The 27,897-nt window shown below is 49.6% G+C and overlaps 8 protein-coding genes across 8 annotated transcripts; 3 read left to right on the top strand and 5 right to left on the bottom strand.

The window, feature by feature from the left end:
• The first annotated feature begins 141 nt into the window (after positions 1-141).
• On the top strand, positions 142-2,039 carry BGW36DRAFT_329608 (putative beta-carotene dioxygenase). The gene is made up of 2 exons (XM_046212803.1): positions 142-383; positions 439-2,039. Exons 1-2 carry the CDS (start codon positions 318-320, stop codon positions 2,032-2,034), a joined length of 1,662 nt encoding a protein of 553 aa, XP_046066383.1. The 5' UTR covers positions 142-317; the 3' UTR covers positions 2,035-2,039.
• Positions 2,040-2,378: 339 nt separating this feature from the next.
• BGW36DRAFT_466029 (uncharacterized protein) lies at positions 2,379-3,509 on the bottom strand. Its single transcript, XM_046222323.1, has one exon. It carries the CDS (start codon positions 3,501-3,503, stop codon positions 2,445-2,447), a length of 1,059 nt encoding a protein of 352 aa, XP_046066382.1. The 5' UTR covers positions 3,504-3,509; the 3' UTR covers positions 2,379-2,444.
• A 2,927-nt stretch (positions 3,510-6,436) lies between these two features.
• Positions 6,437-7,279, top strand: BGW36DRAFT_364824 (putative aspergillopepsin-2 precursor; the record flags this gene model as incomplete). The annotated part of the gene is made up of 1 exon (XM_046214597.1): positions 6,437-7,279. One exon carries the CDS (start codon positions 6,437-6,439, stop codon positions 7,277-7,279), a length of 843 nt encoding a protein of 280 aa, XP_046066381.1.
• A 4,381-nt stretch (positions 7,280-11,660) lies between these two features.
• On the top strand, positions 11,661-12,862 carry BGW36DRAFT_390207 (putative translin-associated factor TraX). Its single transcript, XM_046217448.1, has 3 exons — positions 11,661-11,921; positions 11,986-12,003; positions 12,060-12,862. The coding sequence occupies exons 1-3, from the start codon at positions 11,725-11,727 to the stop codon at positions 12,760-12,762; spliced, it is 918 nt and encodes a 305-aa protein (XP_046066380.1). The 5' UTR covers positions 11,661-11,724; the 3' UTR covers positions 12,763-12,862.
• Positions 12,863-13,822, bottom strand: BGW36DRAFT_390206 (RPEL repeat protein). The gene is made up of 3 exons (XM_046217447.1): positions 13,408-13,822; positions 13,236-13,336; positions 12,863-13,186 (listed from the first exon to the last, which is right to left on the bottom strand). Exons 1-3 carry the CDS (start codon positions 13,560-13,562, stop codon positions 13,002-13,004), a joined length of 441 nt encoding a protein of 146 aa, XP_046066379.1. The 5' UTR covers positions 13,563-13,822; the 3' UTR covers positions 12,863-13,001.
• Positions 13,823-13,926: 104 nt separating this feature from the next.
• Positions 13,927-15,059, bottom strand: BGW36DRAFT_420543 (arabinogalactan endo-1,4-beta-galactosidase gala; the record flags this gene model as incomplete). Its single annotated transcript, XM_046219504.1, has 2 exons — positions 13,927-14,655; positions 14,730-15,059. The coding sequence occupies 2 exons, from the start codon at positions 15,057-15,059 to the stop codon at positions 13,927-13,929; spliced, it is 1,059 nt and encodes a 352-aa protein (XP_046066378.1).
• Positions 15,060-16,300: 1,241 nt separating this feature from the next.
• BGW36DRAFT_466024 (uncharacterized protein) lies at positions 16,301-18,710 on the bottom strand (the record flags this gene model as incomplete). Its single annotated transcript, XM_046222322.1, has 6 exons — positions 16,301-16,466; positions 16,530-16,859; positions 16,970-17,618; positions 17,807-18,001; positions 18,125-18,348; positions 18,436-18,710. The coding sequence occupies 6 exons, from the start codon at positions 18,708-18,710 to the stop codon at positions 16,361-16,363; spliced, it is 1,779 nt and encodes a 592-aa protein (XP_046066377.1). The 3' UTR covers positions 16,301-16,360.
• A 1,210-nt stretch (positions 18,711-19,920) lies between these two features.
• Positions 19,921-26,655, bottom strand: BGW36DRAFT_307348 (virulence plasmid 65kDa B protein-domain-containing protein; the record flags this gene model as incomplete). The annotated part of the gene is made up of 4 exons (XM_046212233.1): positions 19,921-21,867; positions 21,943-23,710; positions 23,780-25,403; positions 25,437-26,655. Coding segments are annotated over 4 exons (6,558 nt in total), but the record flags the coding sequence as incomplete, so codon positions are not given.
• Between the last annotated feature and the right edge of the window lie 1,242 nt (positions 26,656-27,897).

Below are 27,897 nucleotides of genomic sequence, written 5' to 3'. Positions count from 1 at the left end.
CTGGGGTTAGGACTAATCTGTTTGCAGCTTATTATTTGTCTACAATTTGTCCGAATGCTCTTCTTACGGCCGTGCGCTGACTCGAAGAGTCATATATAACCCTCACTATTCATACCTGCCAAGATGTCAATATAGTGTTCGAAACGCACGAACCTACAGCCTAATTTCATTATATCTACCATACCGGTTCCCCATCAATATTAATAATATATTGCGCAAATTTGATTCCTAGAACCTCCACTGATGTAGAGTTTCATGCAATATATCAAGTACAAATAAAACGATAGTAGGTCTTGAAGACCCTAAGTACAGCGCACATGTCTCCGATTTCAAAAGAAAGCATCAAAACCACTCATTACAACGACTGGCCAAATACACAAGGAGTAAGCAGCGCCTTAAATATGATATCTTTATCTCCACTCTAACTTGTCATCGCAGTTTGATGTCCAGTACGAAGAACTCAATCCTACAGAGCTAGAGGTCACCGGCATCATTCCTGCATACTGCGCAGGTGTTCTATTCCGCAACGGCTTAGGACCGCGTGGAGTTGAAAAAGACGGGAAAGAGGTCTACAAAGTGAGCCACTGGTTCGATAATCTGGCGCAAGTTCATCGATTTCACATCCATGCCCCGACAACCGACCATTCAAACGTGCGAGTCACTCATAATTCGCGCTTGACATGCGATGGTCTGGTAAAGCGGATTCAGAAAACTGGATTTCGAGGGGAAGTCACATTTGGCGCTAAATATGACCCATGCCTGTCGCTCTTCCAGAAGGCGCAATCCTTCTTCACGCCGTCTCTTAAGGAGTCTCCAGACAGTGTCAACATCGGCGTGACGTTATCGGTCAATTTCCCCGGTCTTTCACGCACAGGCACAAAGCGTGAGCTACCAATCGATAATAAATCTGGTGTACAGACGCTATGCAATAAAACAGACAACTCCACGTTGCAGATGCTCGACCCAGAAACCCTGGAGCCCATCGGCGTTGCTAAACAGACAACCCTACACCCTGACCTCAAGGGGCCAATAAGCGCATCACACGCCAAAACTGATCCAGTCACTGGAGAAGTGTATAACTACAACTTAGAGATGGGCCCTATGGGCCACTATCGAGTTTTCACAGTTTCGCCCTCCACAGGCAAGACAAGCATTCTGGCAACCATCAAAAATCCTCCAGCCTACGTGCACTCCATGTTCCTCACCGAGAACTATGTCATTCTATGCGTTTGGTCTTCGCATTTTCGTATGGGTGGCCTTCCCATATTGTTCTCTCACAATTTAGTCGACGCGTTGGCCGATTATGAAACAACAAAGTTGGCAAAGTGGTTTGTAGTAGATCGTAAAGTCGCTGGTCGTGGTCTCGTCGCAACTTATGAATCAGATGCGTTCTTCAGCTTCCACACGATCAACGCGTACGAAGAGCCTTCAACTAAAGATCCATCGAAGATTGATATTGTGGCAGATGTATGTGCCTATGACAGCCTAGACGTCCTCAAACGATTTTACATTGGAAATCTTCTCTCCAACTCGCCAACTGCAAAACCCTTCTGCGATCCATCTAATAAAAACGCTCGAGCGGCCTTTCGTCGCTTCCGGCTTGCAAGCTTACCTCCGACGGCAAATTCCCAGCCCTTACGAGCCTCAATAGAATTCTCACATGAGAAAGGGGTATGTCCTGAACTGCCTTCTATCAATCCTGGAGTACGGGGCCGTAAGCACCGGTACGTGTACGGAGTGACGGATAGTGGTAAAAGCTCGTTTATAGATGGACTCGTCAAGTTTGATGTGGAAACGACAACATCACTATACTGGAGCGAGCATGCGCAGACCGCCGGCGAACCGATTTTTGTACCTGACCCGAAAGGTAATGATGAAGACTCTGGGGTTTTACTCACTGTCGTGCTGGATGGTATTGGAGGGAAAAGCTATTTGTTAGTTCTCGATGCTAAAACCATGACTGAAATTGGCCGTGCGAAGGTGGACGGTGTGGTTGGTTTTGGTTTTCACGGGGTACATGTGCCTGATATTTAATCTAGCTACTGTCTACTGTCTGGTAGGTTTGTGGGATGTTTAGATAACTCAATCTGGTTCCAGATTACATCAAATGTATATGGCTATGTTAAATAACGCTATTATGATTAGTTCAAGTTTCTTACCCTTGCAATAATACAGATTTGAATCCGATTTTAAGTTCTGAGCACTGTCGTTAAACATGATCACAAACACCTGCTCTTGATATATGATGGCTTGATATGATATCAATGGATAATGTGGTTGTGCATTAATTCTTGCATAGAAGCAGTAGCTGAGACGTCACTGGGGTAAAAGGCACCAAATTAGGTATAATCTCTATATCATATTCATGACTAATGTTCGCAATTCGAATTAATTACATACAATTCGGAACGTGTATAACATTCAATATTATTTAACATAATAAATCAGAGAGATCCGACGTACTGGCTCACATGGTAAGCCGTCGAGGCTTTCGTAACTGGATCATGAGCCCACTTCGAAACCATCAGATAGAGCTCACTCGCATTTGACGTCGACCAAGGGTGGATAAATCCCCCGTAGAGGGACGGTTCCTGACTCCAATAGACTTGTACCGTTTCATCCGACCAGACCTGGTCAGGTCCCGTCGCCGTGCGAGTCACAATGTTAAGCGAGTCAAGATTAAGATAACTCATAACCCAAGTCCCATCACTCAGCTTGCGCACCGAAGGCTCGCCAAAGTTGCCTTGTAGAATCGGAGTACAAGGACGATCCCAGCCCCAATCGTTGCCATCCCAACCCCAACCTTGATATGCGGTTTGGTTAATCATTTGGTCCCAGGGCGCTCGCTGCAGCATCATGGGGCCTTGCTGGCGACCCGAACGGACGGAGAATATGTACACCCAGTCCCCATCACGCTGCATCGTCCACATCTGGAAGGGGTCGGTGTTGGAATCGTCGTTGGGCCACTTGACATCGAGGCGTGTGAAGGTGTTTCCGTCCGTCGAAATAGCAAGTCCGGCATAGTTGGTCGTCCACGGAGCCGTCCAGTCCTTGATGCTCATGTAGGAGACGATTTGGTCGCCGGTCTCGGGGAACCCGATCCCGTCGTTGGGAATGACTGAGATTTCATACGTACCGAATCCATCGTCGCCTCTGTGGCCATTGTGCATGATCTCTGGCGCGTTGCCGTTGCCTGCTATACCTGCTGCAGAGTCGAAGACGATCCCGTTCGGGTCGCCGGGGTTGATGGCGGAGCGCAACATAACGGGTGCCCGCCAGTCATTGTTGGGTTCTTCAGGCCATGGGGTATTGAACGTGTCGCCAAATAGAAAGCCAATGGCGCCGTTTTCGAGCACATATGGTATCCCCAGGTCAGTTCCAGCGACGGACCAGCGCTGGTTGGTGTCGAGGTCTGCACCTGTAAGGCGTTTCTTCCAAATGGAGTTGCCTGTCTGGGCGGAGACAATCACTGGCAATGAAAGAATGAGAGGCGAGACCCTCATCTTGAGTAGTTATTCTTGTATTAAGGATGCAGGAAGGTTCACAATGTTGTGTTCGGTGGATATTTAACATGTATATATGTGGTGGACCATACGAGGTATTTATCCCTTGTAGCGACGTTCTCCTGAGCTTATATGTCTTTAGTATGGGTGAATCCCCTTATCCGCATTCGAAACAGTAGAGTGACTGGAATACGAGGTGCCGCAGATCATCATGAAAGTTCGACATTTGAATCAATCTAGTCAGGGCAATTACGAGAACTGCCTTAGTTGCACCATTATGGCAGGGATATATTTAAAGGAACTCGGGGTGCATTCAGACCTATCGCTCGATTTGACGTTTGTTATTGTGCCTGGGCGGTAAAGAAATATTGGCTGCAGTTGAAAAAGCAATCACATGGAGAGGAGAGAAAGTCAGCAAGCGGCACAGGTATACATACGGGTGGGGGCGGGAAAATACGAACTCCACGCATGTCAGATTGACTTTAATATGATCTACGAATTTATCTAAGCCACTAAGGTACACGAAGGAGCAGTGTATTTGTATCTGTTCCTGGAACATGAAGTGGTCAGAAGCGGCACATTTCACCCTGCCTCATTTTCCACTCCTGGGAGAGAAAAAGGGGGTATATTGAAACATCAAGAATCCTAGGAGGCTTGAAAACACTTGGATGCCAAAGAGTTCAGTACACTACACGGGCTTCGACCTTATATATGTACCATTCAATTTAAGGGTTATTTGGTAGGGTTATTTACTGAGGAAACCATGAGGCGATAAAAAGATTTTGTGAAGATCTTGATGAAGGGAAATTTCCTCTGCCATTAATTCATTCTTTGACTACCAGCCCAAATATCAAGCTTCAAAGTATTCTCCAGGAACGTCGTGTCGCCGGGAAGATGTCTTTTGAACTTAAAAAACTAGTCCTTGAGCATTTGGAACAGACAAAGAGCCTCGAATATACCAAAGAAATGCTGCATCTTCTTCATGCAAAGATTCAGAAGCAGCTCGATTTCTTACAAGAACAGAGTGGGGTGGAAAACTTTCTCTTGCGTTTATTACTAAAACGGTTGTATGTAAAGTAGTATATTGGTATAATGGCTGTTCAAATTGAACAAAAGATTGAATCAAATTCAAATGCTACTATTATATCACTATTGTAGGGAGTAATGCAATCAGACCAACCCCACGACCAATTTATGTATAAAACATATTTCGTTTCACTGTCTTTTTAGAAAGTGCCCTATTAATCCTACTAGTGTCCTCGCTTTTTATCTAGGATACGATACCGGTATACTATCATTAACTCAGACTGACTATTTATCCTCCCAGAGCAAAGTAATCCTACACAATAATTAAGCTGCGAAAATTTCCCGTGCCATAACCGGCGCGAGTACTGTCGAAAATCGACATCTAAGAATAACTCTACGGGTTTCTATATTGGCTTATTAACTATTTAAGCAAATATGCTGGATATTTGGGGCGGTTTTGAGCTTAAATCGAGCTTGGCTGGATGAAAGAATCAAGTTCATCCCTGGGCCTTAGGCCCTCGGCCCATTGGGACGAATATAAGAAAACAAGTCACTTGACACTACTACTGCTACTACTAAGTGGCTGTCGATAGTGAATAAACAGTATGGGACGAGTATAGAGGATCACCAGTCAGCATAATGATTATTAATATATGTGCTGCCATGGTATCCTTGCCAGTGAATTCCTTATGGTGGTTGGAGTAATCGTTCAGGCTATCGAAATAGGTGTCACAGGAATGTGTCGCATGCCAGCCTGCGTACCCAGCAACGAAGTATGCAGCGGTCAGCCAGTCAAGCACGTGGCAGGATAGGCCAGTTCCAGTCAGATATCAATTAAGGTGTTAAGTAACAATGGTACATGTAAGCGTGAACAAGCGAAGTGCGTCGCCTCCTGACCTCGCTCTGCGTTACCTCCTGACCTCGCTCTGCATTTAGGTTCGGTGGAAGCAACATTCTCAAACCCCCAACACACGTTATTATTATGATAATTTATGGTTAATATTTAGGTGAGGCTTGCGCCACCGTATGGTCAACTCGCGAATATTGACGACTGATGATTTGCACAGACCAACATTATTCATATTTTTAGCGCTGTCGATCCATCGATCTTGCCCGACGCCCCCTCGCCGCCAAATGCTTATGGTGAACAGCCTTCCCGATCGTCGCTACATGCTTCCCTTCTAAATTTCGAATATCTATTCGCGATGCCGTGGCCAATGGTGGCGTCAGCCAGATTCTTGGCGGTGGCAGGCTTAGCACCCCCATGCCTGGCTCATCCTGAGTGCCAACACGGATGGGTGCTACTTTGTGTCAAAGCCGACCATCAATCAATAGTACCCCTCGAGAAAGTTCCAAAGCAGCCGCTAGAATATATGCATACGTTGAGACCCGTCAACTAGAAAATATCCAGGATTCTGGAATCTGCTTAGATGGTTCGTATCGGCTAGATTGCGACGTCGCAGCTGGACGCCTCTTCCGTGTCACCTTGGGGCCAGACACCAACCCTAACGCAGGCCGAAGTTTATAGATTGTCCATCATTTGGGTCACGGCCCCTGGCTTTTGCCATGCATAATTTTGCGCTTGGGAATCCCAGCCACGCCAGTGGTTATATCTGCATACCAGCAGACCTAATGCTTTCTTATACGAACCCTTGATTGAAGCGGATCTTGGCGTGCCTGATTCATAGTGATCGTCAACGTGCAGCCCTTCCAGGCAATGCACTTCCTGCCCACTGTTGACCGCGCTTTAGCATGATATGTAGCAGATCCTTAAGTATATAATATATCTAGTGGCTGCTCTTTGGAATGCTTGCCCCGTCAGGTTTATTGTTCTCTTGAAGTCCTTCACTGCCGGAGCCGCCGTACAAGCAAAGTCATCCAGCTCAACTCGCCATAACACCATCACAATGAAGGTCGCTGTTCTCACCCAGGTTCTGCTCCTTGCAGCCTCTGCTATCGCTGCTCCTGCTCCGGGCCACGGTCTCGCTGCCCGTGTTGCTCGTCGTAAGCTCGGAAATCACCAGACACACCCCAAGATTCCTGCTCCCAGTGCGGACTTGGAGCCGTCTGAGCTAGCCAAAGCCAATAGCACCCATAATGACTACAGCAGCAACTGGGCCGGTGCCGTCCTCACTGCACCTCCTTCCGGAACCACCTTCACTTCAGTGACGGCGCAATTCACCGTCCCAACCCCCAAGCTTCCCTCCGGTGCCACCGCCGACTCTTCCGCCTCCGCCTGGGTCGGTATCGACGGTGACACCTACTCTGCCGCCATCCTACAAACCGGTGTTGACTTTAATGTCGATACCTCCGGCACCGTCTCCTACGATGCCTGGTACGAGTGGTACCCGGACTACGCCTACGACTTCTCTGGCATCAACATCAACAGCGGCGACGTTATCAAGGTCACCGTGACCTCCAGCAGCAGCAGTGCCGGTTCCTGCGTCATCGAGAACCTCACTAGCGGCCAACAAGTCAGCCAGGATCTCTCAGCTCCCTCTTCGAGCTCCAATCTCGGCGGCCAAAACGCTGAGTGGATTGTCGAAGACTTTGACTCCAACGGCAGCCAAGTCCCCTTCGCCAACTTCGGAACCGTCCAGTTCACAGGTGCTAGTGCTGGCGTCTCCGACGGTTCTACTGTTGGCACTGACGGCGCCGACGTGCTGGACATTCAACAGAACAACGTTGTTTTGACTAGCTCCTCGGTGCCAAGCTCATCCGAGGTCGACGTCAGCTACGCCGGCCATTGAAATACTCACCGTCGACCTCAATCTACGACTGGTAATATTATAGATATTTCAATTGACAGCAAGCTAGAACAACCTGCAGCGTTCGATTCTCCTTTTTTATACTAGCTGAATAAACATGCTCCCGCCGCCTGCTTTAATGAACCAATCATATGTTGTTGTCCACGTTGCAACATTCCAGTATGCCGAGTCCTTGATTTGTACATATTTAGAGTAAATGTCACACGATTTAATTCTGGCTAGCAAAAGAAAATCAAACTAAATTAAATCAAATTCACATTCCAGTGCCAGCATAGGAATTTCCACATCAACCACACTGGCACAATCATTTCGATGCTGCTAGAATTATTGAACTAAGGAGATCGGCGTACATAAGATAGCTCAATTGATGTTGAAAAGAAACTCCGATGAGTTTATTCTCTCCGCAATACCAATTAACCCGTTCTTAATTTTAAATTATCAGTGTCCGGATTAATTACTTTTTAATAGTATTTCTTTGGTTCTTGTTCTGATGAGTGTTAATGCCCTGCACTACTTACATAAATGTAATGTGCGCAGCTATAGACTCTTGATTAGAATTATTTTCATATTTAGAATCACCACCAACTGGGTCATTCTTCTTGTAGAAACTGGTTAGTGTTCTTTAAATTTAATAGCATTTCATGAAATACTTAATAGAGACATTCTCATTCTATATTTATGTTCTACTTTACTAGCCAACTCCTACTTACTGGATATTTGTATAGAATAAATAGACATGGCGAGGTGCTAGATCGCCTCAGAAGTTTTAAAAGGGCTGTGCCCGCACTAATCCTGATATTTTTATCTCCATTATTCTCTAATTTCACAGATCTCATATCTGTCTAATGATATGCTGTCCTTTCCCTAGCCAGCCCTATACTAGAGCTAGACTATGAGAATCGAGGAAAGATGATGAACGAATGAGATGAACGACGGAGATGAAGTGGCTACAGATGGTGGTGGTGTATTTATACACTGACCCCGCCCCTTCAGTTGTAACCCTGAACTGAGGTACAAGTGATGATGATATTCACTGAATCTAAGAGTGCAGGTACGTCTATTTATAGTCATAGTAGCTGCTGTTACCTGCTAGGCTACCACTGGTAGCCTAGCAGTATACATATCACATGACATGGGATCCAACTCCTTAGCAAGGATATGCAGGTATACAACTAAAACTACCTAACTAGAATATCACTATAGTATAATAGTCCACTTCGTACGACAAATTTAAAGCCCTGCCGGGGCAAGTGGTTGACTATTCTTGGTTCCTGTTCCCTACTTACCTATTCCTACCTGTGTCTTGACCCTAGTAGACAGGGCTGTGTTTTTGAGGGTATCCTGGTTTGTTCATGTAAGGGGAATAGTAGTGGTAGCAGATTAAATAGCAGATTTATTATAGAAATCTAAAGTTTAAGATTTTATTTTAATTATAATTGCGTAAATGTCACACGGTGAGTCGGGCTCTGTCCAGAGGTGTCTTAAATCTGGATAGACTAAATGTGGGTGGTTAATTTAATTGGATTATTCTATTCAACCCTATTCTAGAACTAGAATACGGTAGGATCACTCTCGATATACAGACTTACTCCGTAAACTTATCTCGTTGAAGCAACGAGACCCATCGGAGCTGCCTTTGACTGATCAGCGCCTTTTACAATTAGAATAAGGTACTTACAAAAATAGGACTATAATTTCCAATAAATCTAGGTACTTCCATTTTAGGCTAGTTCTATATTGAGAATATTGATTAAAGGACGCGAAGGTGTCCACCTTTGGCATCTGTTCTCCCTTAGGAAGCGTATAGTTTGTTGGATATTACAGCGAGCCTTGAATGACATGACGCTCAATTAATTAGCGTCCTACTTTAAAACCCTTAGTAATACTATCTCAGTGATGGTTATTCTTAGTAATTTCGGTATTTCTCAGCTCTTTGATTGGCGGAGTAGCTGAAGCTATACAATGGATCTGGGCCTGTGGGATATCCGGATGAGGGGGGCTTCTGTTCGCGGCGACCTCACCAACTGCTTGCGCTTTTGTAACTGGAGTGGCAGCTGCATCTGGGAGCCCGCTAAACCTTGGGCTTATTAAGCAAAAGCTTGGAAGGCCAAAGATTTAACCTAGGGCATAGTAAAGGAGAGGAGAAGAAGGAGACCCACGGTCGGTGAGATGCTACTCTGCAATGGTAGGCGAATGGAGGCGACACTTTGCAATGCAACAACTGAGTGTCTTTTTCCACAGTTTTATACTTCTTCAAGGTATAATCCAGCTAATTGATATGTCCCAAGTCCCCCTGAATGGTGTCCGACTGTAGCTCTGTACTACAACTGGAGAATTATAAATGTACGAAAATTGAACATTTCTAACGAAACAATAGCTAATGAGACTTTGCAGCGAGGCCTGAATTGTCATGTAACAGAGGTGATTTCAAAAATACAATGGGTACAGGCAGCTGGAAGTCTATAAAGAGTTGTCGCATTATGAAAAATTCAGGAAATTATCAAGCCCACGGCGCGTAAAGGGAAAGGCTCGAGGCTTTTATTTCCACGATGTTTCCTATTGAAGTATTTGACAGCCTATCCAATTAAACATAAGGCCGTTTAATCAAGTACGGTCTCCGCCGGTCATTCAAATGTTGATATATTAGTATGCTGATTTCGCGAGTCATTTAGGACAGCTCACTCCAATCTCAAACGAGAAGTGTATCCTAGACACATTCGGAACCGCTGTGATGAGCAAAGAAGGGATAGACTGCGATAAATGGGGTCAATATTTCGAATTTCTGCAATGTACTGACAATGATCCACCTCGGCAGTTGAAACAGTGTAACATTTCGTTCTCAATGCTTCGCCAATTTCAGTAAAATTCCACATTCTAATGCTTTTAGGTTAATTGCGGCGGACCGTATTTAATGCGAAACCCTTCGACAGGCCTTAACATTTCTGTCCAATCCAAACATAACCATCACTGGCTCGTGGCAACCCCTGAGATTCCAGATATATCGCACTATATGTATCTTCGAGGTCAGGACGGGACCGAAACTAGGGAGGTTAAACAGAGTGCTACTCTAACCCTTCGAGCAGGGGCCATTCAAGGGCAAGATACGGTTATTTTGAACACACCCCAATGGAATTGGGACGATGATATTCTCCTGGCTAGCCCCGGCGTCGGAAAGGAAGATATGGCATTCCTCTTCATGTTCAAGGACATCTACGAGAAGGGGCATGAGAAGTAGGAAGCATGATTAATGCCGTTTAGGAAGAAAGCTCAGGAACTTCTTTGCTGCTACTCTTTATGATAAATTAGGGCATCTTAGGTTTTGCACCGATGAGCACCGTCATCACGATAAGTGTGGGGCGCGTTTTACAAAATTTTTGAAGAAGTGTAATATAGCCATCGGATGAATCAAATGAATTTCCATGTGTACAAGGTTCGTCCGAACTTATCCGTTGTTTCAGGGTCATTATAATAAAGGGACGAAGGTGAGATTACTAGCCATAGTATAGGGATGGAATAATCATAGAAGCAGCCTTAAATCTAAATTGATCTTGGTTGGGTGGAAATCATTCTGGTAGTGTCAGTAGTATTTGCGCGCGGAGATAGATGTCAATTCCAAGACATGGACGGCTTAGCCAACGCGGTTCTGTTGTTCACGTCATTTTCAATGTCATTTTCAATGTCAACTTCACAGGTACTTACATCCCGGTTAGAAAAAGTGTAAAATACATTAATCGGCTGCAGAATATGGGGAATGGAACGCTGATTTCTCCCCTATTCCGAGTGTACGTGTCATCTTATAGCAATTTCCCAGGCGACACATGTCACTGTATGTCTGATCTAGACTTACTGAAGGTATTTCTGTTCTGAACTGTGGTTCGGGGGTTCGAGAGAACACTGCCTTACTTGTCTGCATGTGCTACCTGCGGGCCTGGTTAGGGGCTTAGGGCTTGACATGACAAATATATCAAGTAATATAAATAAATGTTAAAAACTTCACGTATTCATGCGACGATTTCTTTATCTGTTGAAATAGGGAAGTCAATTTTGGCTCTAGTCAACAGTGGCATCATCGATGTATATCAAATACATTGATCTAAGGTTAATGTTAGGACTAAAGTAGACATCTATAGATTACATACAATCAAGGCTGTTCCAGTATATGATTAACCACCAAGATTTGCATTTGATCAATTAAAGACAATACTATCCTAAGAGACTTCTTGTATTCAATACTTAATATAAATGTATATTAATATTTAATAATATTTACAAACATCACATTTGACATGACATCACCAATGTTCAACATCTCAACCACGCTAACCATAATCGGAGTTCTCCCCGCACCAGTTTGCAAAAACATCAAATGATTTCTCTTATCTCTATCTCTCTCCTACTCACTATCTCCCCCTTTAATTAATCAATTAATGGCTAGCTCCAAGCGATCTTGGGAGGGTCACATAGTTAACCACGCCGCCATGGCCACAAACACCCTAGAGAATACCGAAACACCAGCCTTCCAATCGATATTCGAAACCTTCCGCAGCGAGCTAGACGAGCACCATGACCGCCGCGAGCGAGTAATCAAAGCGTCTCGCGATATCACCGCACTGAGCAAGAAAATGTACAATCTATCCATCCACTACATACTATCTCCCTGGCTAACGCTGTTCTGTTCTACCATCTAGCATTTTCGCTCTCCAACGGTAACCCCCCTCATCATAAACTCCAACGTTTATATTCATCTAATAACCTTCCGCAGCCTCCGAACCCTCAACACCGCAATCCCACCTTCCATCGCCAAAGAAAACAAAACCCGCTTCGACCAAATCCGTGATTTATTCCGGTCTATCGTCCCAGACATCACGGGCATAAACGCGTGGCGGTATCAACGGCAGATTTCGGGCGGAGTTCAGGAGTTTATTGAAGCGGTGACATTTCAGCATTATATTGAGACGCAGAAACTGATTACGCGGGAGGACATTGTGAGGGATTGGTTGCCGGAGGTGATGGTTACAGAGGAGGATTATTTGATGGGGGTGTTTGATTTGACGGGTGAGATGATGAGGTTTGCGGTTACGACGTTGTCGACGGGAGGGCAGGTTAAGAAGGAGGATGGACGGAAACAGGAAGAAAAAGACTGGGGAGGTGATAGTGCAATGGATACGACTGAGGACGAGACTAAATCGGTGCCTGTGTTGCCTGAGAGCAAAGCTGGGATTGTCGTGGATCTGAGGGATATGCGGGCGATGCTCGAGGAATTGAATGTTCCGCGACGACACAGGAATAACTTGATGCGGGATATGTATAAGAAGACGGGCGTGATGCAGAATAGTGTTGAGAAGGTGGAGAGGGCGGCGTATGGAATATTGGTGAGAGGGAGTGAGCGGCCCAGTGGCTGGACGCCGGATTTATCGACGGGTGCTGGGGCGGGGACTGCTAGTGTCGAGGTTGAGAGTTATTGATCATATCTTGCATGTAGTTTATTACATGTAGGTAGTAGACATGGAGTTAGGGCTCAAGCTTTGATAATGATATTGATAATGAAATTGTTAATGAGTGACATTACAATCCAATCCAATCGATCCAGTCGACGCCAATGCCATTTCGAACGAGTGTGATCAGTTCTCCTAACCCAACGCCGATAATCATTCACAATACAAAAAACGGTGCAAGGGATTCTAATAGCGAGTCTTGTCCGAGTCTACTCGGTAGGACTCCGTGGATCCTCACTCTCGTCCAGAATACCCTTAGCAATCAAGCGCTCCGGATCCGGGCGATCCTTGATCTTGTGCTCGAGATTGTCGGCGAGCATATTGCGCTCTAGGTCGCGGGCATTCGCTTGCAGAGACGGGGCGATGTCGGTGCGAGCAGTAGGAAGGATATTCTCTAAATCACCGTTGAGTAAAACAAGCCCTGCTGAGTTTGTACTACTTACTCTCAACTAGATCATCGCGGTCAGGGCGTTTCTCGAGATGTTTCTTTAGATTAATGGATGCTCGGCGTCGGGCGAGCTCCGCCTGGGTAGCTTGCAGGCTCCTATCACGCAATTAGATTGCCCTAACAAGAGAAGATTTAATAAGCATATAGTGGAAAGAAAAAGTACGTACGGGGCTGCATTGGTGTCCAACAGAATATGTCTGTCCTTGAGGTCCTGCAGCTCCGGGCGCGTTTGGAGATGCTTCTCCAGCGAATCCCGGCGGTGCTGGACGATTGTCGGGTTGAGGGTGGGCGAGATGGCGGATTCGTCGATAACAGAAGACATTTTCTTTTCTTAAACAATCACTGTATTCGTAACAATCGGTTTCGTTGTTGAATAGTTGAGGTGGCCGATCGGATGATGATGTTGAAATGCGGGGAAGCTTGGCTTGGCTGCTATTAATGTAGTAATAGTCAACTGGCAGTCGGTTTGGTACCCCGTCAACAGCAAGATATTCCGGTTGAAGCTCTAAGATTCTGTTCTTAAGAAGAGGATAGGAACTGGGTATTCAGGTGGATACTGGTCAACTATTAAAAAGAACAAAGAGAATCAGAAGACAAACAGGCGATGATGTCAAGTGACTTGGTCGGCGGATAGTGACGCACGACCCGCACTATTCCTCTTACGGACGCTACACCATATTCCCTCTTCAGATTGTCGAGTATACCTCCACGCTTGTCCTAAATACATCTGTTGACCAATCCACCAGCAGATTATCGCTACAGCTTGACCCAAGTGCCGCATTTCCAATCCAGGCGGGCTCCCAGTAAAACAGACCCAAGCCATTAGTCGTTCCCGCCACTACATCCGCCAAGTCAGTCATAAACGTCGCCTGGCCGGCCGCAGAGAATGGGATGCTGGTCAAGTCCGAAGGAAACGCGTATTTCGGGCTGGAACATGCATACGGCCAATTAGTCTCGGCAACAACAATTCCCTTGCCATACGCCGCCGCGAGATTGCTCAGACTAGACTTGAGTGCGGCCAGCGTTGCGCCTGAGCCGTAGAATGGATAGTAGCTGACGCCAATCAAGTCGAAGTCGGACCTGGATAAGGGTCCCTCGCCGAGCACAGTCGTGTAGAAATATGACTGCTCCTCCCAGTCCCAGCCGTTGTCGAGGTGGATGAGGATCTGCGGCTTGGGGGTGATGCTAGAGTCTTTGATGCCCCAGGCCGCTGAGTGCAGCAGACGCGCGATGTTGTAGTAACTGCTTGTTGAGCCCAGCGGCCAGAGAAGACCGTCACGGATTTCATTGCCGATAGATACGATTTCTAGAGGGATTGATGCTGAGGAGAACGAGTCGCAGACGTTTAGAGTGTAGTTGTACACCTGCCACGCCAGCGTGTCGATATCGGTAGTCGACCAGCCAGATGGTGTCGTCTCTCATCAGTCAGCTTCAATCTCTTAATTCTAAGATCCAAAACAACGCAAGAAAGGAAGAAGAAAAAGCATACTTGATGTGACCCATCCGCCCACGTATCACTCAAATGCATATCAAGATATATTTTCATATTAACGTCCACTACCCGTTGCGCTAATTTTAGGTTATATTGCAGATCGTAAGAACCATCGGACGGATTCACCCATAGCCGTTGGCGAATTGTGTTGACTCCATGTCCGGCAAGAATGGACTCGAGACTGTCGGAATTGCTGTTTACATCCTTGTACGAAATGCCGGAGGACTCTTCAAGAAGTAGAGACGAGATATCCGCACCGCGGTATGTGAGGCTGGCCGATGTGAGCGCGACGAGCGCTAGAGCAGTCGACAGAGTTACAAAGTGCATTTCTTGGCTGTATCATTCAGCGCTGGGTGGTGTATGAAAATTTAGTACAGACTCAGCTAAATAAAGACTGCTTTCAAACTTATAAATACTCATTCATACCCCGCAAGATAAAAAAAAATATATCTATCCCCCGTTGGGAAAAACTCCGGCCTGCTTTTGTCAGGTCAAAGATCTGCGAATCAGAGAGCGGAGTGTCGGTTCGATAGCATATTCTAGCGTTCATGTTTGAATGCTATTGGTGTGATAATTATACACCTTTTTACCATCCCGTGTTGAAGTATTGAATCATGCTAGTAGATTGTTTGGTTCCATGTTTCATAGACCCTGTGCTAGTTTCACCATCTCGGTGATTCACGATGATAATAAACCCGGTTCCTATACATCAATAACTCTGAGATGTTAGGGTTTTTTCCGAATATCGAGTCTACGCAATGGAATAAATGTTTCCAGAATAGGTGATATTTGAAGCTACACATGAGAATGAAGTCGATTGTCTAAGCCATCAATTGATATTTACAGTTGATAAGGCACCTCTTACTATGAGAGTTACACCTAGAATATGAGGACCTGTGAAATCGACACCAAAAAAACCGCTACTGAGGCCATAAACGGGGATGTGCTATGTCGAGCATCCATAGAACATCTGTGGAACAATCATTGCTCGATACGCATGTCTGAGGTTAATCGTGCCTGTGCCCCACGTCGAAGACGCTAGAGCCGACAACGCCGCAATTTGCTTTGTGGATTCAGCTTCCACCCTTTCATGGTGGTAGTCCCAGCGGAGCTTGGTGTCCATGTAGACCCCCAGGTATCGGCACGACGGGGAGGTCTTGATCGTGGCATTTGGCAGGAGGAGCGCGTGTGTGTTGTTGGCTTTACGGTCTCGGGTATTTTGTGGGTGCGAACTGGGACCCGTGCTGCACTGCCCAAGCTTCAGCCTTCTGGTGGATGCCCTCGAGGGTCTTGCAGTTGTGTTGCGCTGTCGATTCTACAGCTAGGATGGACACGTCGTCGATGTACCCAACTGCTTCGGTTTCCTGTGTTTTGTATGCTTCAATGAGGTCGGCGTTGTAGAAAATATAATCTAGATGATTCTCTATGTATTGGCTCTTCCAGAATGACCCCTAGTTGGTAGAAGCGAAGTACACTTTGCCGGTGCATTATTTAGGAACCCCCGAGTATAAACTCCTACATAGAGATATAGATCTCAAGCGGTGCAGAGCAGAGAGCAAATTAAAACAGTGGAAAGAGGCAACAACTACAGCAAGAGGAGGAAAACGAGGAGATGGAAGGAGAGACCTTCATCCGGATGATGAAATCCGGTTTTCCAGGGATTTATCCTCCGAGGCGGCATATGTTGTCAGCTTGGGTCCGGCGCTGGGACTCGGAACCGTAACCGTGGTCATCCTGAAAGGAGTTTCAAAGTCAGTTCGGGGCAGAGAGAAAAGGAGACAGATCAGATATACATACGGCTTATATTCCACCGACGCCAGGACATCCCCTTCCTCATTAAAGACGGGGTCGGTAAAGGACAGCAACCCGTTGGAAGGGTAGACGAACTTGCCCGCAGTCAGGAAGAGATTTGTCAGGTTCTCCTTGGCCGCAGTGATAGCGTCGGAGATCTGCGATTGAAGCAGGTCCGCGATATCCGTGTCCCAGCTGCTCGCGTTCGAAAGCTCGCCTACGCTGTATGTGAGTGTTACCCGGGGGTTAACGCTACCGTCCACGGCCAGGTGGAGTTGACCGTCCTTGTCGGTTGACAGGAGCAGAGAGAGGCTCCAGGTTCCAGAATAGTTGGCTCTATGGCATGACATGATTTTTCTCTCTCATTAGTCGCTGACCGTTGGGGTAAGGAAGAGCTCTTCCTACCCTTGGCTGGGAGGGAATGGGGAAATGGATAGTACACGTACGATGCGACTGGATCGGTGCTCATGACGTTGTCATCATCGGAGACCCGATATGCCCATTTATAATTGATCCTCCCCGACACTGAGATCTTGTTGGACCCGATGTTTGGGCTGACGGTGAGGTTGACCGTGCCACTTTGACGCAAGTTCGCCCATGCTGATACGTTTCCCACCCCGGAATAGTCCATGCACTTCGCACCGGTATCGCCCGTGTTCGTCTTGGACCAAGTATACTTGGGCGGCTTCTCCTCCACCTTGGTCAGCTTGAAGTAGTCGTCGAGAGCGGCGGTATGGTCCTCGTTGTGCCCAACGCTGAACTTCCAAACCGCGACTATGTAACTGCAATCCATTCCCTTGACATTCATCTTAACGACATGCAAACGAGTCGTTGTGGGCTTGAGCTCGCTAGCTCTAGCTAACGGCTGCAGCTGCTCGACGAGGAACTTCTCAAAGAACACCTGCGAACTGACGGCGTAGGTAGCATCGATGCCGGGGTAGCACCAGTTGGCTCTCGTGGCGATGACGGGGCTTTTTAGGTTGTCGTGGTCAGGCAAGAGTTCACACCACAGCAAACACCTGTAGTTCTTCTTGTCCTCGGCGGAGGCTTGATCATTCTGGTAGTCCGCGCAGTTCATCCAGACATCTCTTGGTCCTGTATAATAACTATCTATCAGTATGCCTTCTTTACCTGGTCATCGGAGGAGGAGGTAGTCGGAGGGACGTACGATAACTCGGTTCCAGGGGTTCTCTAGTTCAGTTCATTAATGAATTCGGTCAGCTCTTTTTCTTTATCCCACAATTTGAATATACAAGGTAACTCTTAAATGATTGTATTCTTACCTTCCTGATCCGACGGCTGCGTCAGGGTAACTCCCAACGTATTGGTTCCCTGGCTGTGTTGGATCTCCGTCCAGGCATCAAGGAAGGCCTGCAAAGCATTCTGGGTTGCGTCATCAAAGTCATCGATCTTGCACGAGTTCCCATCGTCGTCCGTGAACACCGACTCGTCCTCGTTGATGTCGTTGATTTTCGCGTCTAGTCAGCTCATATTGTCAGGGATATGAACCATCAAGGAAGAGAAGAGCCAATGGACAGAAAGAGGACGGAGAGACAGAAAGAGAGAAAGAGAGAAAAAAAAAACAACTAAGGAAGAAACACCTATAATTTTCACAAAAATCCGAGTCACCGAATAATCTCCAGCCCCCGAGTCTTCTTCCCCCTCCTCCGGAAGCTCATAGTACTTGGTGATGGATCCCTTCTGATCATCCGTCATCTTGCTCCATTTCTGCTTGTCCAGCTCCACATTGACGGCAATCTCCCAATTAGAGACATCCATCTGAAGGGCATCGTGGCCCGAGGTTGTCAGGGTTCCCGAATCGAATCTAGATACAGATAAAACCACGCACGGGGTATCGTCCGTTAGCTGGTGACTACTAGAGCCAGATATCTGCAAGGGGGAATACACCTACCGAATCTTGTAGATGGCTTGGATCTTATTATTTTTGGACTCCTCCTGCGGCTTGAGATAGAACTGGCACGGCTTCAGGTTCCCCGTGATCTGCCCCTTATTACCGCCGTCTTTGTAGCCGTCCACGTCGATGCTTTGCAGCACATCGTTGTCACTGTACAGCGTCACCCAGCTGTCATTGATAATCTTGGAGCTCAGCGCGAGGACCTGGTCGTAGTATTCCGGGGCGCTGGTCACGGTGGTCGTCTTGAGGCGGGAATCCTGGTCTCTTGACATGGTATGGTAGCAGGAGATTCTTTCAGGGAAGAAAAGAAGTCACCGAACTTTGGGATGTTGGGGCCTTTGTGCGTTGCAGTTCTCTTGCCTGGTTGGTTGTGATTTATATACACAGAGGTAAGTCAGACTCCGGATATTCAACATGCTGGTTGACACGAGAGGAGGGCTGGTTGAGCGCTTTCCTGATCGGGCTGTTCATGCAGCTTTTAGTGCTATTTTATTGTAGTCAACGCCGACTTTGCCTTGACAGGCGTATTACATTCTCAGTACAAGGGTATTACCGGTTTGTAATGATTCGGACGGTCATTTTCAAACGATACCACCACCACCACCACCACTACTACTACGTACATCTAAATGAAAAAGCAACTTGTCATAATGGCTCAAAATTCTAGGTACTAAGCTCACAGGATACATTAGAGATGGTCTACTAATCATCATCTCAATCAGGACCCCACCGTAGGCGCCGGCTCTTTGGCAACGACCCTGTACTACGCTCCGGATGGCCAGTGTGGATTTCCAGCACCTCCAGGTGCCACTCGCAACTGAACATGTGCCCACTATATTCATCCACAGAGCAGGGAGGCTTGATCGCCAGATCACCCTGATGTCTAGTTACCGTTAGCATGTAACCTCGCGGGGTCAAGTCCACCGGCCTCTGCTCCAGTTGAAGCCACTGGTTGAGCGCCATGGTCTCCCCACAAGCGCTGATGTGATGTTTATGGCCCTCGTCCTTCTCTTCGTTCAGCGCCCTCATGTTGACCACCTCACTGTCCTTGTACGGAAGGTTGCCCATGAGGTCAGTCAGGCTGACGAGTTTCCCTTGATGCTCAAACTGCCGGCGGCTCTCACTATATGTCCAATGATCCCGTACCCTCACATTACTCTTCATGGATGAGGTCAGGATGACTGTATTCGTGCCTCTCACAGCATAGGCAGTCATGACCGTTGGCCGTGTCTTGTTACTCGCCAGTTCACCCATCTCCCTGTGACCCATTTCGACCACCGTCCGGATCTCTTCGGGTTGCAGGGGACGTTGAAACTCCAGAACCGCGCCGAAGACGGTGAAGGTGTTCCCGTTCTCCTCCATTGTGTGCCGTTCGATGCCAACCGACGTTGTATCTCTGAAATCACTCTCAGCTCCATTTGCATTGGCTCGAGGATGATCATGACTGGGTCCCGGCCGGGGCTCTCCCTCTCCCTCTCTCATCGTCCCCTGGGTGTCCACCTTGTTCACGGGGTCATTCCCGACGTAGCAATAGCCGTTGAGCCCGTCCAGGACCCCCAGGGGATCTGGCGATGTCCACTGACCGATCCAGGCGGCATAGTACCGCACTCCGCAGTGGTAAAGCCCCGTATCCTGGGTATCTCGAGGGTAGCCAGAGAACCGATACTTGGCCGGAGCGTCGACATCACTGCGAGTGGCCCGGTAGGTGGTCGAGCCAAACGGCGAGTACTCCTCCAGGGAGATGACCTGTCCGAGGTCGTCGACTTCCAGCCCATCATCGAGCTGATATCGGACCAGGAGGAGAGACTGGGAGGCTGACGCTGACCCGTTCAGGCCAGTTACAACATCTTCCACCAGGGCGAGAGGGGTCGAATCTCCATCTGAGACCTGCACCATCTTCTTCTCTGACTCAACGGCACCCTGGCCCGAGTACTCGCGATAGATCTCGTAGCCACTAAAGCCAGCGAGTGTATAAGTTTCCCGCAGCTTGGTGGCATCTTCTTCTGTTGCGGAAGCTCGCTCGGTGACCTTCCGCACCCGGTCCCCTGATGCGTTGTAGACATACCAGGTGGTCTCGGGAGTGCCCTCGCGCACCCGCTGAGAGGTGCTGACTCGAAGCTGCGCGAGATGATCCCAACTTGCCTTCACTGTCCCTGGCATAGAAGTCATGCACCCCCGGTTGTCGTAGGTGTAGTTCTCCTGCGCCCCACGGACAGTGGTCCAACTGAGCCGGTTGTTTTTGACTCCCGACACTGAGTCCGTCAAGCAGCTAGCCTCATCGTAGGAATACACGCGTTTCCAGCCTGAGATCCGTCTATCGCCTGAGTCGTGGGTCAGAGAGCTGATGTTGCCAGCCCCATCGTACTGCAAGGATTCTGTATACTGGCACATCTGACGGCCGTCACCTGGGATCGTCTGCTGTCCCTTGTACCTGGGACCGTATGGGGTGAGAGAAGATCCCTGGGCGTCGACCTGCTCTCTTCCGGTGGCCTTGATAAGCTGACCCCGTGCATCGTATGTGTAGTCATTGACAGGTCGCACGATGCTGTTGCGGAAGTAAGTGTTCTGCTGAGCGGCATCTTCGCGGTAAACCTGTTGACCAGCGCAGTCGTGCGTGTATTGGAGGTCTCGGAGGACTGCGCCACTCTTCGTCAATGTCTTCTTGTGCACCTCCAGTTGGGTCAATGGGTCGTAGTCATGCCGTATCTGAACGCCATTACCGTACATGACGAGCTCTCGCTGGCCCATGGCATTGTAACTGACATTTTCTAGATAGGTTTCTGTCGTTTCTGGGCTGGCTCTTTTAGTGAGAAGGAGCGTCTGGAGGAAACCGGCAACGTTGTATATATTCTGGGTGATGCTCCCATCCACACCCGCCACACGCAAAGCCCGGTTGCATGCATCGTACTCGGCCTCTTCGGCATGAACCGTCTCCTCCAGAGCCGGCCGATCTTGCCCGGTGAGAGACCAGTCGATGATACCTTTGTAGTCCTGAGCGAAGGTCGTCTGTCGACTGATGCAGTTCCTCTTGAAGTCGTACGCCGTGCTGGTGTACAGTCCAGCCTGGTCCCAGGTGCGGTAGTGTTGTCTGTGCAGGTTCCTCTTCGTCGCGTTGGACTGGCTCTCTCCATATTCATGCTGGACAATCAGGCGCTCCGGCGTGCTGCTAGAGAGGCCTTCTTGCAGCCAGACGTGGGTCAGCCGTCCGATCTCATCATATCCCATGCGCATTCGGTTCTTGCCTTTCACATCATCGGGCCGCACTGTCCAGGTCAGCCATCGTCTGCCGAGGGCGTCGGGGCACGACCAGCTCGGCCCGCTGTCCATGCTGGATTCGTAGAGAGTACGACCACAGAGGTCCCGCTGGCTCCTCGTCACTTCCCGACCCAGGGCATCAAAGGCTGCTGCGGCATTGCCAGCGATATCTAGCTGGAGACGGGACGTCTGCCGCACTGGCGACCCATCGTTAGTCACCCAATATATCGTGCGGCCTGCAGCATCTACATGGTGGAGATCCGGGGTATTGCTATAGACCTTGGACTTTTCTGCGGCCGCCTGATCCTGTGCAGAGGCTGTGGAGGCGCTGTGAGTTGCATACCAGGTGGGTAAGTAGCGGTTACCATCCATGGAGGCTGATATGAGAGCACCGACCTCTCGGTCGGCTGCCATGTCCTCTACCAGGACATTATCTCCGCCGTCTCTCTGTTTGACCGTCCAAGCACCAATCGTCGTGACCTGCCAGGTGTGGTCGGGGTGCAGAGTCGCAGCTGCCCGGTTCAATGCATCATAGACAGTAACAGAGCTCGGTGGGAAATTCTCCGGAGCGAGATCACTGCGTTTGGAGTAGCGATGGCTACTCTCAAGAGATGGCACAAAGGTCAAGACAGAGCTTTTTGCCATTGTACTGCAGATACTCCATCCCTCTCTCCTCCACTTAACCGTTGATTCGTCTGAATGCAAGGTCAAGGACTGTATTTTGTTACCACGACCATCCAGATACGATATCGAGACGGAGATCTGCGCAGGTGACGGCGAGGAGAGATGTTGGTCCCGACGGAGCTCGGCCTCAAAGGCAGGCATTTCTGACGTCCATTCCCGATTGTAGATGCGTCGCCAGGATGTAGATCCCAGCAGCTTTGCTGCCGACTTAACGGGATCGGCGTAGAAGGATAGCATGTCCTCTCTGCTGACTGTGGTTGAGAAATCGTCCAACGTATCGCCGAGTCCTTCACCGACCTTCCCCTGGACTGCTGCCCCGATAGGAGCCCCAAAGCCGTCATAGGCAATCAGGACGCGGTTCTCGTTTGAGTTTGTGAGGATAACGGGCTGCAGGCTGGTGAAATCCGGCTGGTATGACTCGGTGTTGCCCACCCCGTCGGTCGATCGGACTCTCAACAGGCAGTATTGATCTACTTCTTCTTCGCCAACGTTCCGGTACGGATCAATGGTGAACCTGGGGAGATAGAAATGCGATCGTGCTTGAAGAAGCTCGGTGTCAGCATCGTCGGCTGCGGCAGGGAAGCAGAACCGGCTCTGCTGGCTCGGAATCCACCAGCTGCCGTTATCATCAAGATCTGCATAGGCTCCGTCTTGGGCCGACCAGCCGGTGCGCAAGGAGGTGCTGTCATCGTTCGTGCCAAAGACCTGAAGCATGAGCCCCGAGGTGACTGCTAGCTGGTATGTACGGTCTAGCACGGAGTAGGCTTCGATCTGGCCCAACTTCAAGCGGCTCGTCAGGTCAGAATTCCAGTAGTAGGAACGGGTGTTGGATGTCAGGACTTTGTATACTTCGGGAGATACGACAGGATCACGATCCCGCTCGTAGGGAGTTTCGGTGGCCGCTTTGAACAAGGCACAGCCGTTGGCAGAGAATGCCTCGAACGAGAAGAGTAATGATGGAAGTTCTGGTGCTGAAAGACCACGCATTCGATATCCCTTCTCTTCGGCTGTCGTGGGCAGGGAAAAGAAGTCATCTTCGTCGATAGCGTTCGTCAGATTGGACTCGGTATAGTGGACGATGGTCTCCTGCTGGGTAGCTCTTGTGTCTTCGTCGAGATCTTGTGGAGGATCCAGTCGTCCGTATTGGACAGTGACCTGCTTGGTGCACTGTCCGTATTCATTCGTCTCCAGGTACATCTGATGTTCCATCTGGGCATCTTGCAGATCATTATTAGCCTCGTACGAGACCTGAAGAGACTCACGGGGTAGGACTCGGAACCGTCCATGAGGTTGTTCGTAGACCACCATGTCGAGATCGGTGGTCTTTCGGTTCCTGCCAGTTCACGTCTGTTAGCAGCCATCCAATCCACATTACCAGGGCAAGAGCGACAAATAAACTCACTCGTTAGTGTCTTCGATCTCCTGCTCCATTAAAATAGTGTAGTTGTGCTGCGTTACTGCCAAAGGAGTTCGCTCCTCTCTCGACCTTCCATCGGGATACGTTTCGCTCCGGAGGATCTTCCCCTTCAGCGCACGCAGCGATTCTCGGACTTCACTCGGACTGGCAGCGTTTTCAGGCAGATGGAACGGCACCAACTGTGGTACGCTCAAATCGCCATGGCCAAAGGAAGTCTCCAGTGCTGATACCGGCGCTCCGGTATGGTACCAAGTGCGCAAATGTCGTGGTGGTGCCTCCAATCTCTTGAGGCCAGGACCTGCCGATAGATCCTCACTGTCCCAGATGTCCACGAGGCCAAACCCCCGGAACTCCCGTTCAGTGCGGTCGTAGAAGCCGTCGTGGTAGGCGTAGCGGGTGACCTGCTTCGTCTCGGCCACTTGATCATCGGTCGTCTGAGTAGCAACACAAATCACTGGGAAGGGCAGTCGGGTATTCCACGCCTGACTGGTGCCCTCATCTTGGAGGTAGAAGTGAGTGGATGGCTGGTATTCCAGGGAGACCTTTGCTCCAACCCCGTTGCTATATTCGGTCAGTAACCAGGGCTTCATCTCCCCCATCAACTCCAGATAGTAGAGACGAGGGGAACCTGCTCCGGTGGTCTGCGTCAACGTCCAGCAGATACACGGCAGACCTCGCCCAAGGATATCGACCACTTCAATGCTCGCCAGCAGGCTCATGTCGGGAACAACAGAGAGCGAGACGGCTTCGCTCCAGCCATTTCCGCTCTGGTTGAAGTAGATGGCAGCACCGCCTCCGGGGATAAAGTAAACCAGGTCCGCACATCCAGATCCATCTACATCCATCAGCCGAACTTGAGAGACGTTGAACTCGTCATATGAAGCTAGGATGGGGGCGTTGTCCATCCTCACACAGGTGCCGAACTGTCCGTGGCCAAGGTTGGGCCAGTAGACGATCTCTCCAGCGCGCACATGGACTACATCTGTGAGTCCATCACCTGTCATGTCGGCCAGCAGGATGGCTGCTGTTCCTCTCTCGTCCCTGGGGATCAGGGGACCGGAGTGTATCCGGGCTGGCGCAAAGCCATCGGTACCGAGGGATGGATACCACCGCAGCTGGCCAGAGCTGTCCTGCATGAAATGGGCTCGATCCTGGCGTCCGCTACCGGCGAGATCAATCGAATATGTGTCCAATCCGTTGTCGTCCAGCTCTGAAGGAACACTAGGAAACAGTACCCACGGGCCCCATCCGGAACCTTCCGCGGTATTGCGTTCGGAGTACCCTTGAAGTCGATTATTCCTACCGTCGCGGTCAACAAATTGCAACGATCCGTCATCGGTCAAAGAAGCGAAGAAGCCGCTCGGGTTCAGTAGGGAATTGGGGACATTCTGCAACCGGCGAGGCGGGCTAAACGCTGCCGCCGAGTCGGGGTCTCTTGAGCTCTCGTTCCTCATATACACCCACTCTCCACTAGCAAGCTGAGCTAGGAGACCGGGAGATCCTTCGCCATTCAGGTCCAACCACTGGGTGCGTTGCTGAGGATGTGCGTGGGGCAGATCGGGGAATTGAGATGCGTCCACGGCCACTGGCTGCAGGCGCTCTCCGTCTTCTGGGGAGGCACCAGGTTGTAATGCCGGTTGACTGTACTCCATCTGGAAGGCTGGGAGCCTCTCGTCGGTGTACCGATATCCGGCCCTACCATCAGAGACTCTACGATGTCCGTGGCGATTTATCGCGACCAGCGTCGACCCGGTCGGTGCTTCCTGGTAGGCGAATGCAGTGGAGGAGACGAGGCAGTCCTTGACGTCCTTCTCGATAAAGTTATGAAATACCAGCACGCGACGACAGAGCCTGTACATGCGCACCTCGAAGCCACCAGCTGAAGAGGAAAAGGGATCTGCTCTGACGGTCCAGGGGGTCTCCCCGCTGGGCTGTGGCAGCTGTTGGTTGTGCTCGCCATAGTCTAGTATGACCGTGAACAGATACTCGGAGGCGTTCATCGGGATCGGCAGCGCCGCCCAAGTCTCCAGATCACGATTCGGCTTACGGTTGCCGTAGTGGATACTCTTGAGATATCTCCCTGCCGTACGGCTCAGGGTGGAGCGATTCTGTTCATGGGCGCAGGAGAGGTCGATATTGGTCGAGTCCTCGGCCTTGTGGCGATACACGCAGCAGTTACCCTTGAGGTCATATGTCGCGCTGATCAGCCAGGTGAACGTCCGCTGGGGGTCCTCCGGGTTGTGGATGCGGTCTTCGAGGCTCTTCCCATAGAGCGTCGTGAGTCCCGTGGAGGAGATAGTGCGCCAGAAGTCATCCGCCGGATCGCTAGGGTTAATCCAGCGCTCGATCCGCGCCTGAGAGGGCCCAACCAGCACCCGAGGCTTGTATTGATGTACCAGGTAGCCGGCTGTGTTGATTGCTGCCGACCCATCGAGGCGCACCAGGTCTTCCGCCCCAGACAGAACGAAGACATCCTGATCGCTGTACCGTGGGACCGCCCGGGTCGTTTTCCGTGAGATGCATGGTACTGTTAGGGACCAGCCGAGGCCGAATGGACCATTGGCCGCATGAGAGCTATATGTCAGCTCCAGGCTTGGAGTTGTGGTCGGGTCGCGGCCGGGAGATACGTAGATCGGGATGGACAGCGAGGCAGCGCCCGTTGCAGCCTCGACGCGCAGTGGTGACGCTGCTTGCTGCACAGCCTGTCTTCCAGAATCTACTGCCGAAGCCAGTAGAGGTAGGATCGGATTGCCCGTCGTGGTGACGGAGTTGGAAGCGGCGCCGAACGGGGACGAACCCCCGGTCCCGGGAGCACCTTCGGGATACCGTTGATGATTCAGGAGGGAAGATTGCAGTAACATGATCGCTGTTACGGTTTCAGTCAACTGCTTGGATGGAGGTCTGCATATGTAATGTTAATTGTTTACTTCTTCTACCCGCAGGGGTGAATGTGAATCAGATATGAGGCTATCACCATTTCCTGAACGGGGTCGTCCTCCCTTTCTGCAGGCGTATACTTAGTCGGAGAAGAGACCGTCATCCCGCCTCCTTCCCCTCATTTCTATTTCCGTGATGGTCTAGATCTCCTCTGGCTGGCTGATCACCCTCTATCATCGCCTTGTTTACTGGTGTATTTTTGTGTCCGTCAAGGGAGGGGGATGGCAAAAATACGCTGCGTATCGAAGCGGAGAGGGGCTGTAATTTTGCTATTTTCCCGCTATCAAGCACTAATCCTAGATGTTAGTATAGTATACTATAATAGTTCTCGGTTCTAGAGCAGTTCCTGGCCCATCGAACGAAGGGGTTAGTCAGCAGCAGCCGTCGCAGCTCCCACAGGTGGGATTTAAGCGTCGTCTTATCTCACCGATCGGTGTCCCATGGGTCTCTCCTGACAGGCCAACAGTCGCGGGGCTCAGCAGACAGAGCGAGGTTCATGGCCTGATTGCTTCAGATAATCCCGAGTTCGTGGCCCATATAGATTCGCACATTATTACTACCTGGTCTAAATCCTCCATGACAATCCTAGGTAGTCACTGATAGTAACCCGGGCAAGGTCTGCGAGACCGCACCGCCGTCAGCCAGTGCTAGATAGCTGTGTACCACTCTAGAATGTCGTCTGGCTCGGGGAGTTCAGCGCCTCGCCCATTCTTTGCAGCAGTGGTGCATGGCAGAGAATCCCAGGTCACCATCCCTGGACTTGGGTGGTGGTTCTAGCCCTGCTGCATCTCGATTATCCCCCGTTTACTAAAAGCGGTGTCATCGACCGTCGAGGGAAGTTCAGTCCGTCGGCGTCGTTGGCTAGTTATGCATCCCAAGGGATCAAATCTTGGGAATCGCAACAGCTCAAGAGGCAGAATCTGGTCCACATTTTGGAGCAACCCCTCCCATCCTTGTCATGGACGATGACACGTCATGGGCAGTCGAAAGGGCCGACTGCAAGGCTGATTCGCTCCATCGGACATGCCCGTCACAGGTGGGGTGCTAAACGAGTGCTGAACCTGACGTGCAGTGGAGGATTATTCACGTACATATGCAAGTTTGTCTGCCATCAGACAGCTGGCAGCCAGCGATGTTCTGGCTTCCCTTTGTTTGAGCCAGTGGGA

This window comes from Talaromyces proteolyticus (genome assembly GCF_021365285.1).
Source record: "Talaromyces proteolyticus strain PMI_201 chromosome Unknown BGW36scaffold_14, whole genome shotgun sequence".
Classification (NCBI taxonomy): domain Eukaryota; kingdom Fungi; phylum Ascomycota; class Eurotiomycetes; order Eurotiales; family Trichocomaceae; genus Talaromyces; species Talaromyces proteolyticus.
The sequence above is the reverse complement of the archived record's forward strand: the minus strand, read 5'-3'. Positions and strand labels throughout refer to the sequence as shown.